We start from the raw sequence: 22,015 nt of genomic DNA on the forward strand, positions 1-22,015 counted from the left end.
TGTACTCTATGAAAACAAAGGTGGGGGGGAGGAGCAAGATAACATTCGTATTTGACTTTATTCAAGTAGTTAAATAGTTGTCTGTATTTTTTTAAGGAGAAACCCACCTGAACATAGGTTTTCAAGACTGGTATGGTCCGAGAACTGTTAAACATTTTATTTTACTGAAATGATCAAGTAGCAGCCATTCCTCAGAGTTGCTCCAAAGATGTATAAGCCATGTGAACAGGCCTGAGAACCAGCCTACACTACCGTTATATCAGAAATAACTTTACAAGAGGGGAGAAAAACTAGTGCCACGGTTGTGCTGCCTGGAACAGTCACCGCATTTCTCAGATGCTTTGGGCAGGGGTTCTTAAGCCATCCAGGTGAAGATGTTTGTTTTGGCTCCCTTATTTCCAAAGCTGGCTGTGTGCTTTTCACACTTTGTACCATTGTGTTTGGATAAACCTGTGTTCTCTCTTGAGTGAAAAGTAGCCTTGCACTGCTACAGAAGTTAGGTGAGGTTTTTAATCCTTTAGGTCACCAATTTAGAATCTTATTCTTCCAAACTGAACTAAAATGCAAGAAATTCCTCCTCATTTAACCAATGGCCTCAGATTTACTTTACTGCCTCTCTAGGAAAGCAGTGCTCCCCACCTGAGTTTTGCCCAATTTTCGCTACCATCCACTTGCAAGGAAACGTGGGCTCTTCTCTGTAGATTACAGGGGCTATCAAGGTACCAAGGCCTGTTATCCCTGAGACCCAGTAAAGCCGACAGCTCAGGAGGTACCCAAGGCAAACCAAGGATCCTTCAAGTCTTCACAGCCTTTCTTTTGAAAAAATGTTTCAAAAACCTGAAATCCATTTAGCTGCTCTATTCTTAGTTACGCCTAAGTCAGTCTTATTTTTTAAACCAAGTAAGCACAAATAAACAATGTTTTCATGAAATGTGTGTTGAAAGAGTGAAGACATTTATAAAAGGGAGGCACAGGAGCAGTGTATCAGAGAGATCCAAGTAAAAAGTTTCACTTGACTTATTAAATCCTGAAATAATGATTAAAAGTAGAAAGTAGAACAATGGCGGGGGGGGGGGGGGGGGGGGGAAACACCTGAATTTTGTTTTGAATCTCTATAATTATTTCAAAGTGACCCAGTATTTTTGGAACTCTGTGGCATGTATTTAAAATCCTGTGAGATGAGTTATTTGAAATGCAGGTTCCCCTGCCCTACACATAAAAGAGAAATTTTACTATAATTAGGATTATTTTGTTCTGGGCTTCATGCAGAGTTGCTTCCTTAAAGTTCCCTAAAATATATGTCTTTCCATTTAACATTTAATTTTAATGTTGTGTCCTTTTTTAAGGGCCTTCACTTTTCCATGTAGCTGACAAACTAACTTTGTCTTTTGTGAGTAACTATTCACCATATAGAAACAGGTATTGGTAAATCAAATGCTAGTTAGTAGATTGGGGTGGGGGTGAAGGAGCAGATAATTTTTCAAAGAAGAGAATTAGAAATTTCATTCTGAAGAAAACTTGAAAGTAGTCCATCATTACACAGATTGGCATGAGAAAGCAGTATTTGCCTTTTATAAAACAGAAGCAATTCTTTTCAATGACTGATTTTAATGTTTCTCTACATTTAACACTATACTGAACCAAAAAACATTGATACTAATTAAAGCCACCATTTTTCCCATAACTTGCATTTTTCTGATGGGTATGATTTCTCTGTTATATCTTTTAATTGAAAAAAAATTTTTTTTTCTTCAGTTAAAATCCTGGAAGAATGTTTTTCCTTCCCCACATTACCATGTGACTCAGGACTGATGAACTTATTGCACAATTTTTGTTTTGCCTTTGAAGTGTAAAAGAAAGTGAGCATGAACATTTTTGTTTTGTTAGCCCTCTGCTTCTCTTAGTGTCAGGGGAAAAAAACCCAAAAACCCCAAGGGGGAATTTTAGCATTGTATTTAATTCAGGCCCTTTCCTGGTTGTGTTTAGATTCAGTAATCATCTCAGATTTGCATCAAAAATATTCATCTCATCTTTAAAAAGAGGCCTGCAAAGGGCTGTAGTCAATTTACAATCATGGGATCCCTTTTTCCTGTAAGGAAAATAGAAGCAAAGTTCTTTATTACTTTATAAACTCAGGTAAAATAACAGGCTGGCAAAAGGTACCTGTTGCTTTTCATGGCATCTACTTTGGTTACAGAGTTTGTTTTCCTCCTGCCCAGTGCATATTCTGACTTGGCAACACCTCGCAGAAAGTGTGGCTGTTGGGTTAAGATGTGGAAGAAGGCCATCGCAAGGGAGCTGGCATTTAAAGGCAGGCAGCATTGGTTAGTGGAGGCTAGAGCTTTGCTGACAGTTTTCTTAGGCTGTCTGCTGTATTGTGGATCACACAAGTGAAAACCAAACTGCCCCTGGTGGTGACTTTTTGGCCAGTAACCCCCTTTGACTGTTGCCTCTTAATCTACTAATCTCTGCTCCTTCCAAGGTCTTGGTATTTCTAAGATGGTTGAAACCTGTATTGATTTGGGAAATATGGGCGCTGCTTCATTTCAGAATACAGAATTTATACTTCCCTTTTCTCTCAGAAGTGTTTGGTTCATAGCTCAGTTTGAAAGAGTGATGAACAAGAGAGGCATTTGGTTCTTCAGCTTTTCAGAGAGACAGTACTGAGCCAGATTTGAAAGCTCTTTTGATTATTAGTTACTTGGACTATCCCAGACTTAGATTCGATACTTCTGGCCAGTGGAGTTACAGAACCTGTCTATCCCTCTGTTTGAGGCGTGGAAGGAAAGGTGGGGCCCAGCCTGACTTGAAAGGTTTTTCAATCTCTTATGCCTTTGACTCCCATTCATAAAGTGATTACACAACTTAATTTTTTACAGTGGGAGTTATTCATGCTCTTCATTGAAATTGCCTAACCTCAAATACACCTACACATTCACAGGTGCATAAACAAGTGTTCATTTCTTTGTTTTCTGTTTGCAACGCCGCTTTCTGTAAGTCTTTGGACTTCTAAAAAACGTGTACATTCTGTGACTGTTGAAATGTTATCTCAGAGCAGTCCCTCAGCATTCTAGTTGTGTTTACCAGGAGGAAATCTGTTTGGTGAGAGAAGCATTTTGTTATTGTTTGCTTTTAAAGGTAAGATCGACTTAAGGTAGGTTCTGCTTGTTTCAAACTCAGACCATTTGGAAGATGGACACTTTCAGCCTGACTAAAACAAAATGGGCTTTGTTGTCCTTGTGCTCAAAGAAGTATCATTGTACTGAAAAGGCCTTTTCCACGGCAAAGACCTCCACAAAGGTGTAGCCACGGAAATGATTTCTAAAAGCGGAGTGACAACAGAAAATACATCTCAAGCAGCTCCAGTTTTTAGTTAGCTCTCTTCAGGTTTACACACTTTGGCTCCAGATGGCCCAGCTTGGAAAGAAGGCAACAAGGAGTAAAGTGCTTTTAAATTTTCAGGAAGTTTGGGGGGGGGGGGGACGTAGTTGAGCACTAGATTTTTAACTCTTTTTTGCCCTTATGAGGCACCCTGCACCCTGATCAAGTGGTCATTGTAACCTTTCAGTAAGTCAAGTGCACTGAAAGTAATGAGCAGGCAAGAGCCCTAGGCTTAGAGAGACCATTCAGTTTCATGTATGTTAACTGAATGCCTACTGTGTGCGAGAAATTGTGTTTGTGTGGATTATAGAGGTTATATAGAAATGATAAGAAAGAGCAAGTGTCAGACCTTTGGAATGCCCTTCTGAATGAGTCAATCCATGGGTGAAGCCCATTAAAATACTTGGGAAAGCCAAGACAATAATAAATCTAAGCATCATTTTTTAAGCCTGCCTTTTCTTCCTTTGTAATTTGGCGATGATTTCATCATTGCAAATATTCGCTGTGGTCTTCCCTCCACCCCAAACACCTAAATATGTTGGGATGTGAATATACATCTCTTCTTTGGGAACTATCAAGGGATATTTTCCAGCCTATCTTCCAGGCTCAGAAAGAAGAAGTTATTAAAATCAGATCCTAGCAGTTCCTTTTAACCAAATCCGAGATGCCTTTTTCCTTGTGGCTGTTAACTGTGCCTTTCTTCAGATCTGAGGGCCTTAAAATGCATTGCATTCAAGCACCTGTGTTCTAAATAGAACAGTCTTAAAAAATGTAATTGAAGGATTTTCACTTTTGTAGAAGAACCAGCAGGGTTGATATTGATCCATCTTTTTAGGGAGCCACAGTGCACCAGAAGGTGATACTGTAGAGAGCCCTGTAAGCCCTCAGAGCCTTCTGTCTAATTTGGCAGAAAAACACAGAACGTAGGACAACAAAAGAAGGCTCCCTTTTCCATTTAAAAAAAAAAAACCCTCCATCCCACTCACCCCTCTTCCCCAAAAAGGGGGCTTAATTTTTCAGCTGCACACAGTGATTTGGTGCTCACTCTTGCATTGAAACAGTTGCTGTCTGAACAGGCAGGAAACAGTTTTCTTTTAATTGCTGAAATCATTCGGAAGTGCTTCATGCCCTGCTTCTATACAGCAGATGCTGTGCATTAATTGGCCTGCGTAGAAGTGACCCAGGGTTCCTTGCAGCGGGCCCAATTTTAGGCAGAGGGTTTAAATAGCTTATTTATTATTTTGTATAATCTGGCGTACATTATGTGTGCCTGCACGTGTTGTATTTCATGGTCTGCAGTTTCTAATGTCATGTGGGTTTCAAAACCTGTGTTTCTCTGGTAATGTACTAGCAGCAGGTAAGCTCAAAATACCATCCATCAGGAGCTAATTTTTTATCCAGATACTCCAATGACTGATGAACCTGTCTTTTGTATGAATGTTTAGCACAGTGGAAAGCCATATGCCACTGGCACCGTTTCCTATGCATTCTTTACAGTTGCTAGAGGCTCAGTCTTTAAAAACTATACATTTCGATGTCATTTCTGTCCCCTCTCCCACATTTAAGAGATCACCTTCTAAAATGACACTAGTTTTAGACAACAAAAAGGGGTCGTGTCTTCCTTAAAGGAAATATGAATTCCGTAGTCCTTTTCTTTATCAGAAATATTACTGCACACTCTTAATAGGAAACCTTGTTTTGTTACTCCCCGTCTGTTCAAAACAGACCTTCGCCCATTAGAAGGGCCTCCCTTGTGTGGGAAGACCACAGCTGTTACTGTAAATCTCATCCAGTAACTGTATCACCCCCATTTTGTGGCTCTGAAGGATGAAATTGAGAAATGGAATACTGTGCAGTCATCCTTTACATCTCCAATTTTCGGCCTTTGCCATCATTTTCATGCTTTTATTCCAAATCAAATAACATTAGTGAGCTACACCACCTTCTGATGAATGAATATCTGCTCTTGAAAGCAGACTTTAAGGTCTTTACTTTGGAGGAGCTTCCTTTCCTGCTTGCTTGAGATCTTTTTTTCCCCCTTCTCCTTCTTTCTCTTCACGCTGACATTATCTTTGAGTTCATGAGGATGCTTGTAGTCAGCAAGGACATGCACTGCCACCACACTGGCCCTGCCTTGTGAATTTTCAGAGCGAACGAATGTAGGAATAAGCTAAGTTCACAAACAGCCCGAGTACATTTCCGTTTCTCTAAATCTTTTGCAAAAGAAGTGACTATAACATTATATGAAAGATATTGGGGGCTTTCATCAGGAATAAGAAGTAGTTTAAATCATTAGCACAACAAAGCAAACTATAAGCTTGAAGATAAAAGTCTCTGGGGAAAGAGTCCTCTGAAAATAAATGGGACTTGATAGATTTCCATATCATTTATAACTTCCCTTAATTACACTTGGAAGACTTGCCAGTAAAACTGGAAAATTGGCAGCCTATATCCATTATAGTAATTTTGCCGACCATGGCAAGCAGCTGGCTTTACTGGATTTTATTTCCCATCACTCACAATTAATCATCAGCTGGAGATGTCTGAAACTCTTCAGAATGGAGCAATACTGTGTGACATTCAGGCCTCCTTAAAATGCTAAAATCTGCTGAGTAAATGGGCCGAGTTTTCCTTCAAGCTAACTCATTTTGGTGCAAGGCAGGCTGCTGCTAAATGAGTGCCACTTTGATAATCGGATGCGAATGTGAACCTTGACCCTGTGTCAAAGGAGAGGATGCAATAAGCTGGATGAAAGATACAGGATTCAAGTCTGCAAACTTTACACCAATTAGACAGGGAGTAGAGAAATACATCAGGCTGACTGGGTTCATCAAAAAGACTTGTGGGGGCTCGTGACTATTCTGTAAGCCTAACACTGAAGACGTCCTGTCACAATCAGTAAGTCTTTAGCAGATGCTTCACAAAAGTGTTAGAGAAGCGCACCTACCCACAAAGATCCTTCAGGCCCAGCACAGCACCCGCAGATGTGAAGGGAGCTCTCTTATTATACCTCTGCATTTTAAAGAGCCAACTCTGAGAGCACAATTAGTGCTCTGCCCTTGCTAAGGACACTAGGAAAATCTCAGGACCACTCCTGGGCAAGTTCCCCAGGCCCCTTACCCAGAGTTCTTCATCAGTCATGTAAAATAAGCCATCAAGGACCTGGGGGAGATCTGGGATTTTTTTGTTTTGATTTTTAGTACAAATATTAGCTAAACAAGACCGGCAGAGCCACCAAGTTTTTGAGCTGGAAAGTTCTGACAGCAAGCTTAAGTCATTTCAGTTTTGTCTCAGAACTGTGGTAACTGGTGGTACAGCACACCACAGTAAAGTGGTATAGAGCCAATCCAAGAAAAACCCAATTATCATTGCAGTCATTTTTATGTTAGCTTTAGCAGAGAGTATATTTAGATTGTGTTCCGTGGCATTAAGTTAATGCAACATTCATTTGGTTCCCTAATGCAGATTTTTGATGGATGAAGTGATTTGAAATTAGATCAAATCAGATCATGGTTATCACTGTACTCTATGTAGAAACACATACAATTTAATGATTTTGATGATTTTAAAACTGTTTTACTGTTTCTTATGGCTGTTGGGACAGTTTTTTAATGTTTGAATGATTGAAACAGTCTAAAATCATATTAGAGATATAAATGACTAAGATTTTCATTTATAGGCCAAATAATCTACCCACCGTAAAAGATGAAGACAATTATAAAGTCAAAGAAATAGGGAAGAAGCCCAGTGAACTAAAGAGCAATAAAATGTTAATTCTCAGATTCCTTGTCTAATTGGACAAAGGAAAGTGGTTGGGCAGAAGAACCATGATTCACCATGCGCAGGGTCACTCTCTTTAAAATAATTTAAAACCTATATTGCCCATGGTCATAAGACCCAAGAGACAATGTTTTGACTTGGGAAATTTCTTACTACCACTGATTGATTGTTAGTGATCAGTGCTATTTCAAAAATTAATAAGCCATAAGCATTATCTAAACTTCATGTTTCTTGAAATTTGTCCCATTGAAAATACATAAGTGAATAGTTTTAAGAGACTCAACCTCATCAGCTCCCTGATTCTCTGTCCCCTATTGCTGTGGCATCTTAAGCAACTGCCTGTTATTACTGCTGTCTACATGTGCAAACCCATATAGTAGAATGAAGTGTGGTAGTTGTAATGTTATTTTGGATTTCTTATGTGAGCATCATTATAATGGTATTCTTTGTGCCTTTTCTTCTTAAGCCAGGTGAAATATTATGGAGGCCTGGTAGGGGGTTGATTTTTGCCCCTCATGTTCACGGTTTTAGCAAGTGGTTTAATAAAAAAAAATTTTTTTAAATCTACTTGAAGAACAAAACTCTCTGGCATCTGGCAGATTCAAAGCAATGGGAAGAAAGACAAAGCCACTAGAGGGAAGAGAGAATAAAATAGGAAGAGCAGCCCAAGAAAGGGAGTTAGACCTGGTATAAGGAAGCTAGAAGAGGCAGGAGAGAAAGTGACTAATGTAGTAAAGAAGGTTGTAGAGGGCAGCTAGGTGGCAAAGTGGATAAAGCAATAGCCCTGAATTCAGGAGGACCTGAGTTAAAATTTGGCCTCAGACACTTGACACTTACTAGCTGTGTGACCCTGGGCAAGTCACTCATTACCTCGCGCCAAAAAAAAAAAAAAAAGGTTGTAGAGACAGCAGAAAGAGCGATTTGGCCTAGTAATTGTTGCTCAATATGAACATTTAGAACCGAGTGTACATAAACTCTGCATCAGCTGAAATGCTCAGACATGCTGCAGGGGGAGAAGATAGACTCTGAAGTTAAAGAGCCCAAGTTCTCTGACAGTCCCTTTGTCATCACAGGCCTCTCCATCTCCCTGGCCTTGTTTCCTCTTCTCTAAGTTGAGGGAGGTTAGACTCGCTGGTCTTTCAGGCCCTTTCCAGCTGTGAATCTAGGATCCTATGTGTGTGAAGCACTAAATACATTCCTCTCTTCTCCAGAGTCCATAGTCAAAGTTAAGCGACTCATTTGGGCCATAACTATCAATATTGTGTCTCCTATTTTCCCTTTTACTACTATTCTAACTTCTGTATGATTTAAACTGAAGATTTTTCTTTTTCAATGTCCTTTGTCTTTAGTTTATATAATCCAGTAGGTAGGTCATGGTTCTGGCCTTTCTGGGGTCATTTGGAGATGAATGTCAGGTACTGCTTCCCATTCTTCCCATTCTTCCCATTGCCTGTCCTGACTCGCACAGTAAATCGTCAAAGAACCCACCATTTTGTTACTCCTAATTGGCATCACTGTATTTCCTCTGAGCTGCCTTCACTTCTGTCCCTCTGGATGATGAAGAAAACCCTCACAAGTTGGTGAGACACTCACCATGGAATTCAGATGCCAGGTGAAAATGAATCAAAAAGGGCAGCTCACAGAATGTTTCAAAGACCAGCTCTCCAGCACAGTGTCTCTCCTCAGTGCCAGCACTGAAGCTTTGGCATCCCAGCTCTTCCTATATTTTTGTGCCAGAAAAAAACAACTCACCACCTGAACAACAGAGGAAAGGAATACATAGGGTTCCCAGGCACTTATGGCTGCCAGTAAGACAGCTTGTACCACGGGAGGGGGGGTGGGGTGGGGGTGGTGGGGGACTTTGAGTCCATGTAGATCATCTGGGGATTTCAAGAAAGAATATTCTCTAGGCACTTGTGCAAACATTGGACAAAACCAAACCACCCCAAAGAGGGGTGAATAAGAAGAGCTTGACATACGCAACCCTAGAGTTCCACCCCCACACCCCTTCCCCAGTTTAGTTTCCTTCAGTTATGAAGAGAAGGCCTTTACAAAGGTAAGAAAAAATCCAACCCAACCAGTCAGTGTTTTGTCAGGAAGGGGCAGAGAAGCAAAAGGCTTTTAGTCACAGTTGATTCCTAGATGGAAACTGTTCAACACCAGTGGGTTGCACCTGACTCAGCCTGAGCATGCTTCACATCAGAATGCAAAGAAGTGCAGAAATTAAACTTGCACATTGTGCTCTGAGAGAGCACCCTGGCTGGATAAAGAAGGAGCTGTCACCCAGTGCCTAGGATCCGTGTGCCCATAGAGATGCTGCTTCCTCTGAAGAGGTATGGTTCGCTGCTATCTGGGCAGAACTGGGGTACCAGTCTTCAAGGGCTTGTAACAAAAGCCCCAACTTTTTCCCTACGGCCCCCAAATTTGTGGTTCTCGAATGAGGAATTTGCATGGTACGAAACAAACCCTTCAACTACAGTGGAGGTTCTAAGACCACTCACCAGTGAGAGGATGTGTCTGAATCAACTTTTAATTTTTAAGACAAATGGGCTTTTTCTTCTTTCGTGTCTGTTCCCCACTGAAGGCCCCTGCTGTGCCATGGGTAAAAGGCCCTATCTTTTGGAAAAACACTTGTTGATAACTTTACTGCTAAGAATAATTAATAACACTGACATTGCACTTCCTATGTGCGGGGCAACTATGTTATGGACTTTACAATTACTATCTCTTTTGATCCTCACAAAAATGCTGGGAAGTAGGTGCTATTATCCATTGTACAGTTGAGGAAACTGAGGGAAAGAGGTTAAGGGACTTGGCTTAAGGTTAAGTCATGTGGCTAGTATCTGAGGTTGAATTTGAACTCAGATCTTGCTTACTCTAGGCCCAGAACTTGTTCCACTGCACCACAAGCTGCCCCTAAGAAAAATAGAACAGAATTGAAATCTTTTTAAACATTAAGACTTTTAAATTTTTGTTTATTTTCCTAGGTGTCCGAAGGTCATGAGATTTGTGTGATTGAAGCTATGAAAATGCAAAACAGTATGGGGGCAGGGAAAACTGGCAAGGTAAGATCACCCAGTCATTGATCTTATGAAAACTTGTGGTCTCAAGGGTGCCACAGAAAACTGAGTTTGCAAATTAGAATCATAGAGCTAGAAAGAAGTCTTATAAATTAAATCTATCTAGTTCCTTTATTTACGAAAAAACTGAGGGAGAGTAACTAGTGTAAAGTTGCACAACTAAGTCACTGGTTTAGTACCAGACCAGGCCTTCTCACTGAACCTAGTATTTTTTCTACTATAAGATGATGCTTGATCATTAAATTGTGCCAAAAGTTAAACCAATTCCTGCCAATTCCTGCCCTACCTTCTCCCCCCCCCCCAAAGAAGCTATGAACATTCAGGTAGCAAAAGAACAATGGTTCTTAATTTTAATGTCTTTCAGATTGAGGGGTTTTTAATTTTTAATGTTTACATCTGTCTTGGAGGCAGTTAGTTATCTGAGACTTGGGTAACACAGCAGGGAATGGTTTTACAGATTGCAAAAATTAATGTAAATTGGTTCCTCACAATAATTTCTTCATAAAGAGAACAATTCAATTTTAGATCAAGTAGTGAAAGTGCTGAAGTCCCTGAGTACACATTAGTACTTAGCAATTTAGCAAAGGTACTTGGCATTTCCAAGGCAAGGAAACCTATGTTCCTAAACTCTGCTCGTGGACCACAAACCCCGGCAGATCCTACCAAGATATAAAGCATTTGAGTATGTCCTGGGGATAAATTGTATAGGCCTGTTGTCTGAAGCCAGCCTAGCCAAGTTCAGGAGAGGCTGATAACTATATTATGGCCCTAGGAAGGTGAAGTTGTTGGCCATAGTGATTCTCAAGGACCATCTGCTAAATTGTAGAGGGACACGGTCTGCTGGGGCGGGGGTGACCACAGTAACAAAATTCTAGAATCTTAAGTTTTCAATCACATCTATCAAAATCATTTGACCAACAAATTATTCTTCCTAAGATTCAAGTGACATAATTTATAACCAAATGATACTTTCAAAGTGTAGTACATTTGTGTTGGTTTAGAAATATTCAAAATGTAGATCTAAGCAGTATGATAATTCTAGCCCAGCCATGTGTGACCCTGAACAAGTCATTTAACATCTTGTGGTTCAGTCTTATGTATAAAACAAGACTTCTGAATTAGATGACCTCTCAGGGCCCTTCAAGCTCCTAAGACTGAATGAGGGGCCAAAGTAACTAGCATTTTGAGGTCTTGGTATTAACAGGGTTGTGGCTTTCTTGCAATACCCTGTTAAAAAAAAAAAGTAACAAATTCAATTACCGTGAAAAAAATTTAGAAAAGTCAAATGTCTTTGGGTGTACATGTATATGTACACAGAAAGCAAACTAAATTGAATGTCAGAAATCTGGCCAAGGAGGCACTCTAAAAGCATTGGTAATACACAGCTTATGGTAGGGTAGAAGAAAATTTTTGTTTGGGGCTTCTGGGCTAGTAGGTTTGGTAAGGACCCAGAGACAGGGAGCCATGTTCCCCTCCCTAGGCAGATACCACTTAAACCTAGTGGGAATCATAGAAAAGACTTGTGTTCTTTTTAAGTCTTAAGTTTCTGAAAAGTGTGTAGGGAAAAATCTGTCAATATCTCATAATCATAACAATTTGTATATTTGTTAATGTTTATGATATAACCACCCTCTTGTCCGTGGAAAGATGTATATGTAGCCAGTGGCCTCAGCATGTTTTATGGTGCCATCTATAGTTGGCAGAGGCCCTAAAACTAAGCATAATTGGGTTTGTTTTTTAAAGTTGAGCCTAAATTTGTGGTTTCGTATTTCAATTATGTCGCAGCTCACATATCCAGAGATGATGCTCTGACCCATCACCCATTGTTTTCCCAGTGGTAGTGAAGGACTCACACTGACCTATTCACATTCTCTTGCACAGCAGAGTTTGCATCCCTTTTGAATGGCTCTATTTGATTTATACCATAAGCTTTCTTTTTCTCCAAGCCTCCTGAAACACAGTATGACAGACAGAACTCTGATGGTCAGAGCACAAAGAAGCAGGTCAAGTCAAAGTGAAGGTTGCCTAGATTGGATTTGTATTACTTGTTCTTGTATCACAGGGTCATTTTTTTTCCAGGCAATTCCAAGTATCCTAATAAAAAAGCTCACAATAGAAGTGCCTCCTCTACCATAGTAATTGCAGCATCATTAAAAAGACACCATATAGAAACATTGGAGGCATCAGTCCTGAAAAAGCAGTCACTTCAGTACAAGTGACATAGGTTCGAGATAGTTTGAAGCATTCATATCACATTACTCTTTACCATTTGGAAAAACTCAGTTTAGGAGAAACAGTTCTTCCTGATCTTTTCCCATTTGTGTTCCAGTGGATGTAGGAGAGAGCACAGCATACTAGGCACCTCTAGCATTTTGTATTTTTACCAGTTGCCCAAATGGCCAACTAGTTCTGACTCGTTTCTCACTTGGTTGTCATTGCTGGAGCCTCTAAGTGAAATGAATCCTTCCCTCTACCTTCCTACCCTAAAAATATCAGAACTTCCAGAAACATGTGGCATTTTGGGAAGGCAGAACTTTTTTATGAGAATAGAAAATCAGTGGAAGTAAAAAAACAAAAACAAACAAAAAACACCTCCAACCCCTACTATAGTAACAATCACCATGGGAAATAAGTCCATAAAATCATCAGAAGCCCATAATGGACAATATCTAATACTTCTGATTGTTTAATTTCTTTGAAAGGCCAGTACATAATTACAACATTAAGTCTCAGGGCTACAAGTTCTTTGCTTTCTACTTTTCATTAATCCTTTCAGCAATTAAAATTAGATCGCTCATTTTGAATTACACTAGAATATGAAATATGCTAGAGCATCTCAGAAAATTTTCCTTTGGGTTTTGAGGTATGTGAAGTTAAGGTTTATTGAGATTCATGTTTTCAAAAAGTGCCTAGTTCGCAGTTCTCATTTGGAATCTAAATTTTTTTTTAAAAGTACTTATGTTTAAGTTTTTTGGGGGAAAGAGAAAGGGGAGGAAAAATCACTAGACATTTTAATGGCTCCATTTCCAGCAAAGGTGTTATAGCTTGTAATATTATTTCCCCAAAGGGATTTCTCCTTGAACTGAGAGAGGCCTTTTCAGGCAAATAAGGACAAAAGGACACTCTACAGGGACTTGGGGCAGAGGAGAGAATGAGTCATGTACACACTCTCCTCAAGGTAATCCCAGCCTCATTGAGCACTCTATCTGAGGGTTTCAGGAAGCCAAGCAGATTGTACCTGTGCCTCAGATCCTGCAGAGACCTCCTTGTCTTTTCCAAATGCAGTTTTGGATATTGCTTTTCCCTTCGTCCTCATAAATACTGTTTAATGATTACTCTCTCTTTTTTTAATTTAAGGTGAAATCAGTGCATTGCAAAGCTGGAGACACAGTTGGAGAAGGAGATCTTCTTGTAGAACTGGAATAAAATATTATCCTTAATCATCACCCATTTTAATTAGCTATTTTTATTACTATTCTTTCGCACCAAATTTATTCCGGCATTTTACGGGAACACTCCTGTGCAGCAGATTTTACATGGTCATATTTATTCCATATATAGTCAAAACTCACATTCTGCCAAAAAATCACCAATGGAAATTTGTATTGATATAAATACTTGTACATATGATTTGTACTTCTGCTGTGAGATTTCCTAGTGTCAAAATTAAATCAATAAAACGGAACATTTGTCTAAATATTAGTTTGCCCTTTTTTTGAATGAAGACAATGTACACAAGATGATAATCTGTGCCAGTAGACTTTAAATACCAGACTCTTTTTGTGATCCCTTCTAATAATATGTGCAAATTTCAACCAGTCTCTGATCATTTCAAATTAGCATTAGTCATCTTAGACCCTGATTCGCCAGGCTCTTGACTTTTCCCCCAAATCATAGGCCCCAACAGCCTCATTTTTGCTCAGTCTTGACTTTCTGAAGACTGTAGCCTAACTGTCTGCAATACTACTTTTATGTTATAGTGTTTAGTGGTATGTAGTATTAGATTTAAGCCTAAAGCTTTGGAGCTTCACCTGAGGGAGATCTTAACCTCTTACATGTTGCTCCACCGTATCTGTAGTACTGTGCTCCTCAGGAATGCTCTGCCAATATAATAATCCCTTCTTCCAGGCTGGTAAAAAGAACAGTAGTTTCTTAATAGTTCTAACACTGTGACCTGTTACAATAGTACTTTGTTGTGATCTTGCTAGCTCTTCAGCTGATTGCTATGTTTGTGAAGCACATTTTCAATTAAGAAAAAAGCTAAAAATAAAGATCATTTCACCACTCCAGGAATGCAGCTAGTGTTCACCCTCAACTATAAGTTTAAGAGTAAGTAAAACTTGCAACTAGAGAGGTTAAGAAGGATCAATGCCCAACAACAGCGGTAGCTGCATTCTTCTTTGGTTCTTAAATACTTTGTACACATCTAGCGCTTTGCTTGGAAGCAGAGGCAAAGAAGTGTATATTCATTTGAATCTACACGAACTTGAAATATCAAATGGAGGTGGATAGTAATTGGTAGGTACTTCATGCCTTGCTAAAATTATTTTAAGTGTTGTTTGTACTTAAAAGCTTAAGTTTTCTGTCAGGTCTGAAGAAAAAATTGCCAATGCGTTGGTTTTTCTGTGCTATCCCCACCCCCAGGCACTGTTCCCCTTTAAGAGTAAGTGGTATTTTCTTCGTTCTGTAGAACTGGGCATTGGTCTAAGCCACAGTTTGATACTAAATCCAGGGTGCTTGGTTTTATCTACAAGCAAGTGGGTGTTTTGCTATTTTGCTAGACTACAAAGGAGAGGGAACAAAGCCTTTGCAAGATAAATCTTTTTTTTTTTTTAAAGATCCAGGACATAAACATCACTAATACCATGTTTAAGCTCCCTAAATGGTTTAGTTATGAATGGTCATTTTTTATTATAGGCATTTTTCTTCTGCTGCTTCTGCAAATGGATGAAGAATGAACCTACTAATATACCAAATTACTTACTGACACAGTACAGCCTATTCCTCTTGAGGATTTGTTACAGTGGATCAGTCATCCCCAAAGCAGCTTTTATAAAAACATCTAGGTACAATAGGCCAGAATCGATTCAGCAGTATCGATATGGTCTAGTGGGCCAAAATAACACATTTCAACGATTCATTCCAAAGTTATTTTAATATTAAAAGCAAGGCAACAAAATTATATTATAGCACAGAATGAATGTTGAGCGTATAAAACGTTAGCCTCTATGCCACTGGGTTCATTTAAATTTTACAACTTTACCTTTCTTTTTGAACACCTTTAAGGTAATACCGTTGGAGCAGACAGCAAGAGTACAAATCAAACAAACCCTAAATGATCAGTACAATGTGTTAAAATCATCTCTGAGATAAACTGCAACAAAACCTCATATCCAGTGTAGATTTCCATAATGTTGACTTTACAAGTCAGTTTTGATCTTCGCTAAACATACTACTATGCATTTCCAAAAAAGCCTGATAATAGTGGCAAATGAAGATGAGGTCATCTTATAATCAACATGTGTTTTATTCATCTTCTTACTCATGAGTGTTCCTTACCATTTTTCATCTATTTTCCCGTGGATTATAACGAAGGCCGTGTTTCCCAAAGGAATCATAATTGTCATAGTAAGGGAGATTTATCCACTCTGGCGGGTAGGTAGTTGTGCTGTACACAAAGCATTCCATAATGCTGTTAACAGCTGGCCTCTCCTCAGGTGCACTGCTTTTACCTTCCCACTCTAATATTTCAATCCTCACTGGAGTGCGTTGATACGTGTCTGGGCAGCCTTCAAATTCATCAAGGAATTGCAGCATCTGGTCATCAACAGAATAGATCTCTCCAGTAACGTGGTGTCCTTTTCCTGGGACATTCAGCAAATAGGGAATGTTATGTTTGCTTCCAATCACCAAAGGATATAAGTCTGCTGTGCGACCCCGGCCTTGGAATTCTGCTATCCCATTGGTACTGCTGGTCATGAAGCTGTGGTTGGGTTGGCCTTTTTTAAGAGTCCCATATACAAACATACGTGCCATCCTGGTTAAAGAAGCTGAAAATCAGAAACCAAGTATATCAGTACTACACGAATGCTAAAGGATGGGGGGGAAGGGGGGAAGTAGGAGGATTAAAGTTTGAAGATAAAGATGTCTTTAAAATATGTTGAAAGACAACAGTGAAGGGACAGGGCAATTAATCATCCTTCTGTTGTCTAAAAGGAACCAAAAAATAGTAAAGGGGAGAAAATATTTTGCTTGGATAAAAGGATAAGTTTTATAACCATGTCAGTGATAAAGCAAAAAATAGGCTATAGAATAAAGTAGCACAGTTTATAGTCCTAGGGCACATCAAAAAGATTATCCTCTGATTGCATTACCTTTTTGAATACAATTAGTAAGGAAAGACACACTCTTGGACCTTCTTCTAGTTCTCTAATTTTTTATTTTGGTAGGCTCAATTTTCTGCAGAAATATTCGATGTAAGCAGAAACCTAACCCAGCATTTATACATTTCATCAATATATTTCAAGCCATAATTTGGTCTATTTCTAGACCAAAGCTTCTTAAACTGAGGGTCTTCTTTTTCTACTTGTGACCCCTTTTCACCCAAGAAGTTATTACACAACCTTGGGTACATAGGTATATAAAATAGGTATATATAACCTTTTACTGTTGCCAAATTTTTCACAACCCCCACATTCAGTTATGGGGTCACAACCCACAGTTTAAGACCAAGATCTTGTGTGCTTTCAATCATTTCATCAGTGTCTCTTAATAGTTATTTCTATAGCTAACTAGGAAAAAGGAATTGGCCTAACAGCTTCTATAAATACTACTAAAGCCCCCCAAAAAGAAAAAAGATAAAAAAAAATCTACAAAAGCAATTCATTCCTTCTATTTCTGATGATCCTCAGGTCTTGATTCTTAAGCCATTTTTTCCCTAAAGAATTCAACAGATATTAAGTGTGTTCTGTGTACAAAAGACTATGATGGGGATTCAAAGTCCCTTCTTTCTTTTTTTTCTTTTTCTTTTTTTGGTGAGGCAACTGGGGTTAAGTGATTTGCCCAGGGTCACATAGCTAGTGTCTGAGGTCAGATTTGAACTCAGGTCCTCCTGACTCCAGGGCTGGTGCTTTATCCACTGCGCCACCTAGCTGCCCCCTCAAAGTCCCTTCTTAAGGAGTTTACATCGGGCTGGAGTGAGGCAATATGTATGAAAAATTTACAAAGTAATTCTGAGAGTGGCACCTGAACTTTGCTTTGAAGGAAGCTAATGACTCCAAGAAAAAGAAGTTAGAAGGAGGAGCTGTGCAAAGGCATGGAGTTTGGAGATAGTATGTCTCATAGGGAAAAACTCATGCTTCATGAGTATTTTTCCCTCAAAAATTGAGTTATTAAATCCTAGCAGACCAAGAAACTATGCCTAACTTGGTCTCTCTCCTTAGGAAGCAGCAGAGTGCTGTCTGGTTTCTGATTTGTCCAACCATTATGCTGAGCACTAGCACTAGTTCCTATTTGTTCGTTTCAGTTGTTTCACAATATATTACTACTATCTGAAATACAATAGTTAGGGGTACTTTCAAAGCTCTGCCTAAGTGTGAATTTTCCTAAGCTTGATCCAGTGTAGTGTGTACCACCTTCTCCAACATGAGGCATTTCTCTATAAGTATGCTGTGATCCTGTCCCCCTCCAGTCCAGGTAGCCCCACCCTTCTGGAAGCAACCATAGCCATGGTTCTTCCTTCAACTATTGGACTCAGGGGTGGTGGCTGAGATTCAGAGCAATCTCCTGTTCTGAGTCCTGAGCTAAGGGTACCTTCTGACTTGGTCGTGCTGGTTGGATTTGTCACAAGCCTAAAACTGGGATAAATATATTCCTATATCCAGTTAGAAATCAAAATGCACTGTTCTAGAGAAACAATGGTATCAAGAGTAGGTCATGGGGGGGGGCAGCTAGATGGCGCAGTGGTTAAAGCACCAGCCCTGGATTCAGGAGGACCTGAGTTCAAATCCGACCTCAGACACTTGAAACTTACTAGCTGTGTGACCCTGGGCAAGTCACTTAACCCCCATTACCTGCAACCCCCCCCCAAAAGTGTATGAGTAGGTCATATACAGTGCCAATATGTATGTGTGTCTGTATTTAAGGTCATTTGTGGCCTGGCCTAGAAACCTAAGTTTCTATGGGAAACTGCTGGGTTTTTTAACTTGAGGGCTATATGTCCTGGAGAAAGTAATTTAAAAAATTTTTTTTCCAAAGCTAAGAAACTTTTCCATCTTCTAGACAACAATTAAATTCTAAGCACTGCAGATGGTTATAATAACAAATTTAACCAACAGTTCTGCATGTGTTTCCTTAAGATTTGAAAATGCTCTATGTTACCACTGATAGTAATAATGGTTCTTCATGTCTCCCTAAAAATAACTCTGGACTGTACTACTGCTATTCATTTATAGCTCATACCACAGGCTGTTTGGAACCAAAACCTCCTAGATGAAGTACTTCTTGAAGCAAAAATAGAATTCAAAGTATAGACCATGTTCATGTTCTAGTAATATGAATTTTGTATCTGCTCTTATTTGATGCTGACTAAGATGTAAGCTTTCTTTCCTTCTCACTACCCTTGCCCCTTCATTCAACAATACCTGATGAAATTCAGATAGGTGAGGGCAGTCGCATGCACAGGATGACTGCCAGGGACAGCCTGAACAGTCAGGTTCTTACCTTATAGCATTAAATCTCTGACTTTCTTTCATTCAGCAATACTCGCTGAGTACTATATGAAAAGTCTTGTGCCTACCTACATGTCCTGAGAGAAACTGATGCTGGGGTGGGAACTAAATAGATCAGTGACAGGATATGAGTGAAAAAAACCTTGAGTTTGAGCAGAGCTTTCTTTCTAACATTCCTCATTATTGACTTAGACTGAGCTTTTCAATGCCTGAAATGTCTAGCTATGCCTCCTTCCTTCTGTACCTGTAAAACTAACTTATTTTTGGACTCAAAGGAAGGATTTAACATTTTTACCCAATTATTCTTCATCTATATCTATATCTAGCCTGTTTTCCAACCTATTGAGTTTTTTTGGCTCCCAGTTCTGTCATTTCCCCGCCTCCCAAATTTGTGTCATCTTCAAATTTGATAAACATGACATCTTTGCCTTCATTTAATGAAAATATGTTGAATAACAAAGGATTGAAGATAAAACCCTATATGTTTCCATGAGAGAAATTCCTCACATCAATCCATTAATCACCACTCTTTGGGGCCAACTGGTGAACTGATTCTGGACTCACCTAAATGAGACAATCCACAACTCTCCAATTTGTCTACAGGAGGCAGCTAGGTGACTGTATAAAACACTGGACTTCGACCTTGACTCATATCGCAGCAACTGGCAGCTGATGGAAACAACTGACAGATTTTTCACTAGCCTGTGTAGGGCTGCCTGAGATTATTTAAATGACTAGAGGAAGAAAAACTTCAGGTTTGTATGTTAAACTACAATTTCCTGACTTCAGGTCTTTACAGTGATCATTACTCAAATGTGATGGGCTTCTATCACTAACCTTATAAGCTACCATTGCTAAGCCACTAATTTGTTTCCATATTCAGGAGGGACAGAACTTTACTTACAGTTATAACATTCAGATGGAAGAGAAACAAAACGTCCCTTTTACTTGAAGGGCTACTCTTGTGTTTGAGAGTTGTTGGTGATTGGACTAGCTAACATGACCATATTCCAGACATTTTCAATAAGGTGTCAGCCAAAGGCTTATGTAACTTTCTGCCATGTGAAATTTCTTTTTTATTCAGATTATTATTTTGCAAGGGGTGCAGGGAAATAGACCTATGATTTTATTGGTATAAGGAATTCCAAGTGAAAAAAAAAATCCAATAATGCAAGTCAGAAGCTGCCTGAGATACTGAGAAGGGACTTGCCCAGAGTCATACAACCAGTACGTATCAAAGGAAAGCCTCAGATTATGTATTTTAATGGTATTTTAAAACTAAGCCTTTAAAGAGGTATTTTATAGTAAAGAGGTATTGTATAATATACAAGACACTGGTGGCTTCAAGAAAAGAATAGGCTTTCTGAATAATTAGCTACCTGAATTTGACTTTGTGACCATTGGACAAGCACAGTTTATGACACAGACTATGTCATGAATGATAAAGATATATACCAACTGGACCCCAACAAAAGCCAAACATCCAGCTCTATGCCAATTCCAACCCCAAGCTTCTAAAAAACCCCACTACACCCCTAGATTACTGCACCACTACTATGACACATCACATGTTGCCTTGTATTAGAGGGCTTGTTTCTTTGTACCTTAGATCTCCCCAAATGAATTATAAATTTCAGGAGGACTTCTACCTACCACAGCACCTAAGACAATTTGTCGCACATATGTGATCATCTAAATATTTATTAAGTGATTTAATGAACATCATACTATGTTTTGGGGGGGGCAATCCTTAATTCAGTATTGAGGTTGTTTTTATCAAGCACACTGAGTGTGCACAAGTACACTCTACCTAGCTCTGGTGCTAGGCAGCTCTGTGACTTTGGGCCAAAATCCCAACTTCTAATTTCTTTTTTTGCAAAGTGGACACAGAACCTATCCAGCCTCTCCTACTAGGCAATCTTGATGGTCACATTAAATATATGAAAGGCCTCTAAAATGTATCTGCATGCTATATCAACATAAAGTAATGATATTATTATTATTAATATTGTTGTTATAGACAACTCATTCTCATCTGGTTTGATGGAGTTAAGCCTTGAAGAAATCATTATCCTATTATTATTATTATTTTATATTTGATGTTCTTGAGCTCATACCTCTTGGGACCTCTGCTGGAAAGGGGACTTGCATCACTTCTAACCCAAGAAGTAAGAGTAGGGATTGCCACAGCACACTGTGTGGAATTCATTTATGAAGTAGAATGGCAATTTCCCCATCTCAGCCATAATGTGAAGCCATTCATATAACCATGTGCCTAGCATTGCCTAGATAATTGAGAGCCTCATTTGGCATATTGAGTTGCTCTGACCAAACAGAAGCTCCATGCTACATTTTGAAAGGTATTATTCTTTCCTCCCCACAAAAAGACAATGTTGCTTTTTGTTCCAGTACTGGGCTGTGGTTCAGATAAAGTGAAAGGACAGGTCTTATAGTCAGGTGAATGAGCTGCAAAAAGGTGGCTTGAAATGTTTATATGTGAGTTATTTGGCTTTCTTGACATCAAAAAACATTTGAACAACAAAGTCTCTCTATCATCCTGTGGCTGTAGAGTAAATGTAAACAGTAGAGTGACCCAGTGACAATGCCAGTACATCCTGCTCTTCCAGCTCAGATCTCAACCTTGTCAACATGAATACAGGAGGAACACTGTCATAAGGTATTCAGATGTCATCACCAGTTGTACCCACTGGACGAGAGGTTTTGAATTTGCTTCGGCAGACCAGTATTTCCAAACATTACATATAAGGCAGTATCACAAAGAAAGAGAGACATCAGTATTTTAAAATCTGGATTCTAGTTTCAGCTTCAGCCATATGATCTTGGATAATCATTTCATTTGCCTGGGTAAACAGAGAACATCCTTTGGCAATGGTCTTCATTGTATGTAGCCAAATATGACTGAGAGCAAAGCAAAACTCTTCAGACTTTACAGGTGAACTACAGAACTGTTATTTGACCCTTTGAAAAAACAGCTTAGTCATTTTCTTCATTGGAAGGAAATAACCTTTCCAAATAACAGATTTG

At 39.2% G+C, this 22,015-nt stretch overlaps 2 protein-coding genes across 6 annotated transcripts in view; one reads left to right on the forward strand and one right to left on the reverse strand.

Moving 5' to 3' along the window:
* PCCA (propionyl-CoA carboxylase subunit alpha) overlaps positions 1–13,687 on the forward strand; it is a 496,164-nt gene extending 482,477 nt beyond the window's left edge. Inside the window, 2 exon segments of the mRNA XM_043998838.1 lie at positions 10,149–10,226; positions 13,599–13,687. Coding sequence (XP_043854773.1) covers positions 10,149–10,226; positions 13,599–13,667 — 147 coding nt within the window. The 3' untranslated portion in view covers positions 13,668–13,687.
* Positions 13,688–15,377: 1,690 nt separating this feature from the next.
* Positions 15,378–22,015, reverse strand: part of GGACT (gamma-glutamylamine cyclotransferase) — a 63,108-nt gene continuing 56,470 nt past the window's right edge. For all 5 annotated transcript variants that reach the window (XM_043998839.1, XM_043998841.1, XM_043998842.1 and 2 more), the window contains one exon: positions 15,378–16,291. In XM_043998839.1, the coding sequence (XP_043854774.1) occupies positions 15,807–16,291 (485 nt within the window). In that variant the 3' untranslated portion in view covers positions 15,378–15,806. The remainder of the gene's footprint in view (positions 16,292–22,015) is intronic.

The sequence above is a fragment of the Dromiciops gliroides genome, chromosome 3, assembly GCF_019393635.1.
Source record: "Dromiciops gliroides isolate mDroGli1 chromosome 3, mDroGli1.pri, whole genome shotgun sequence".
Taxonomy (NCBI): domain Eukaryota; kingdom Metazoa; phylum Chordata; class Mammalia; order Microbiotheria; family Microbiotheriidae; genus Dromiciops; species Dromiciops gliroides.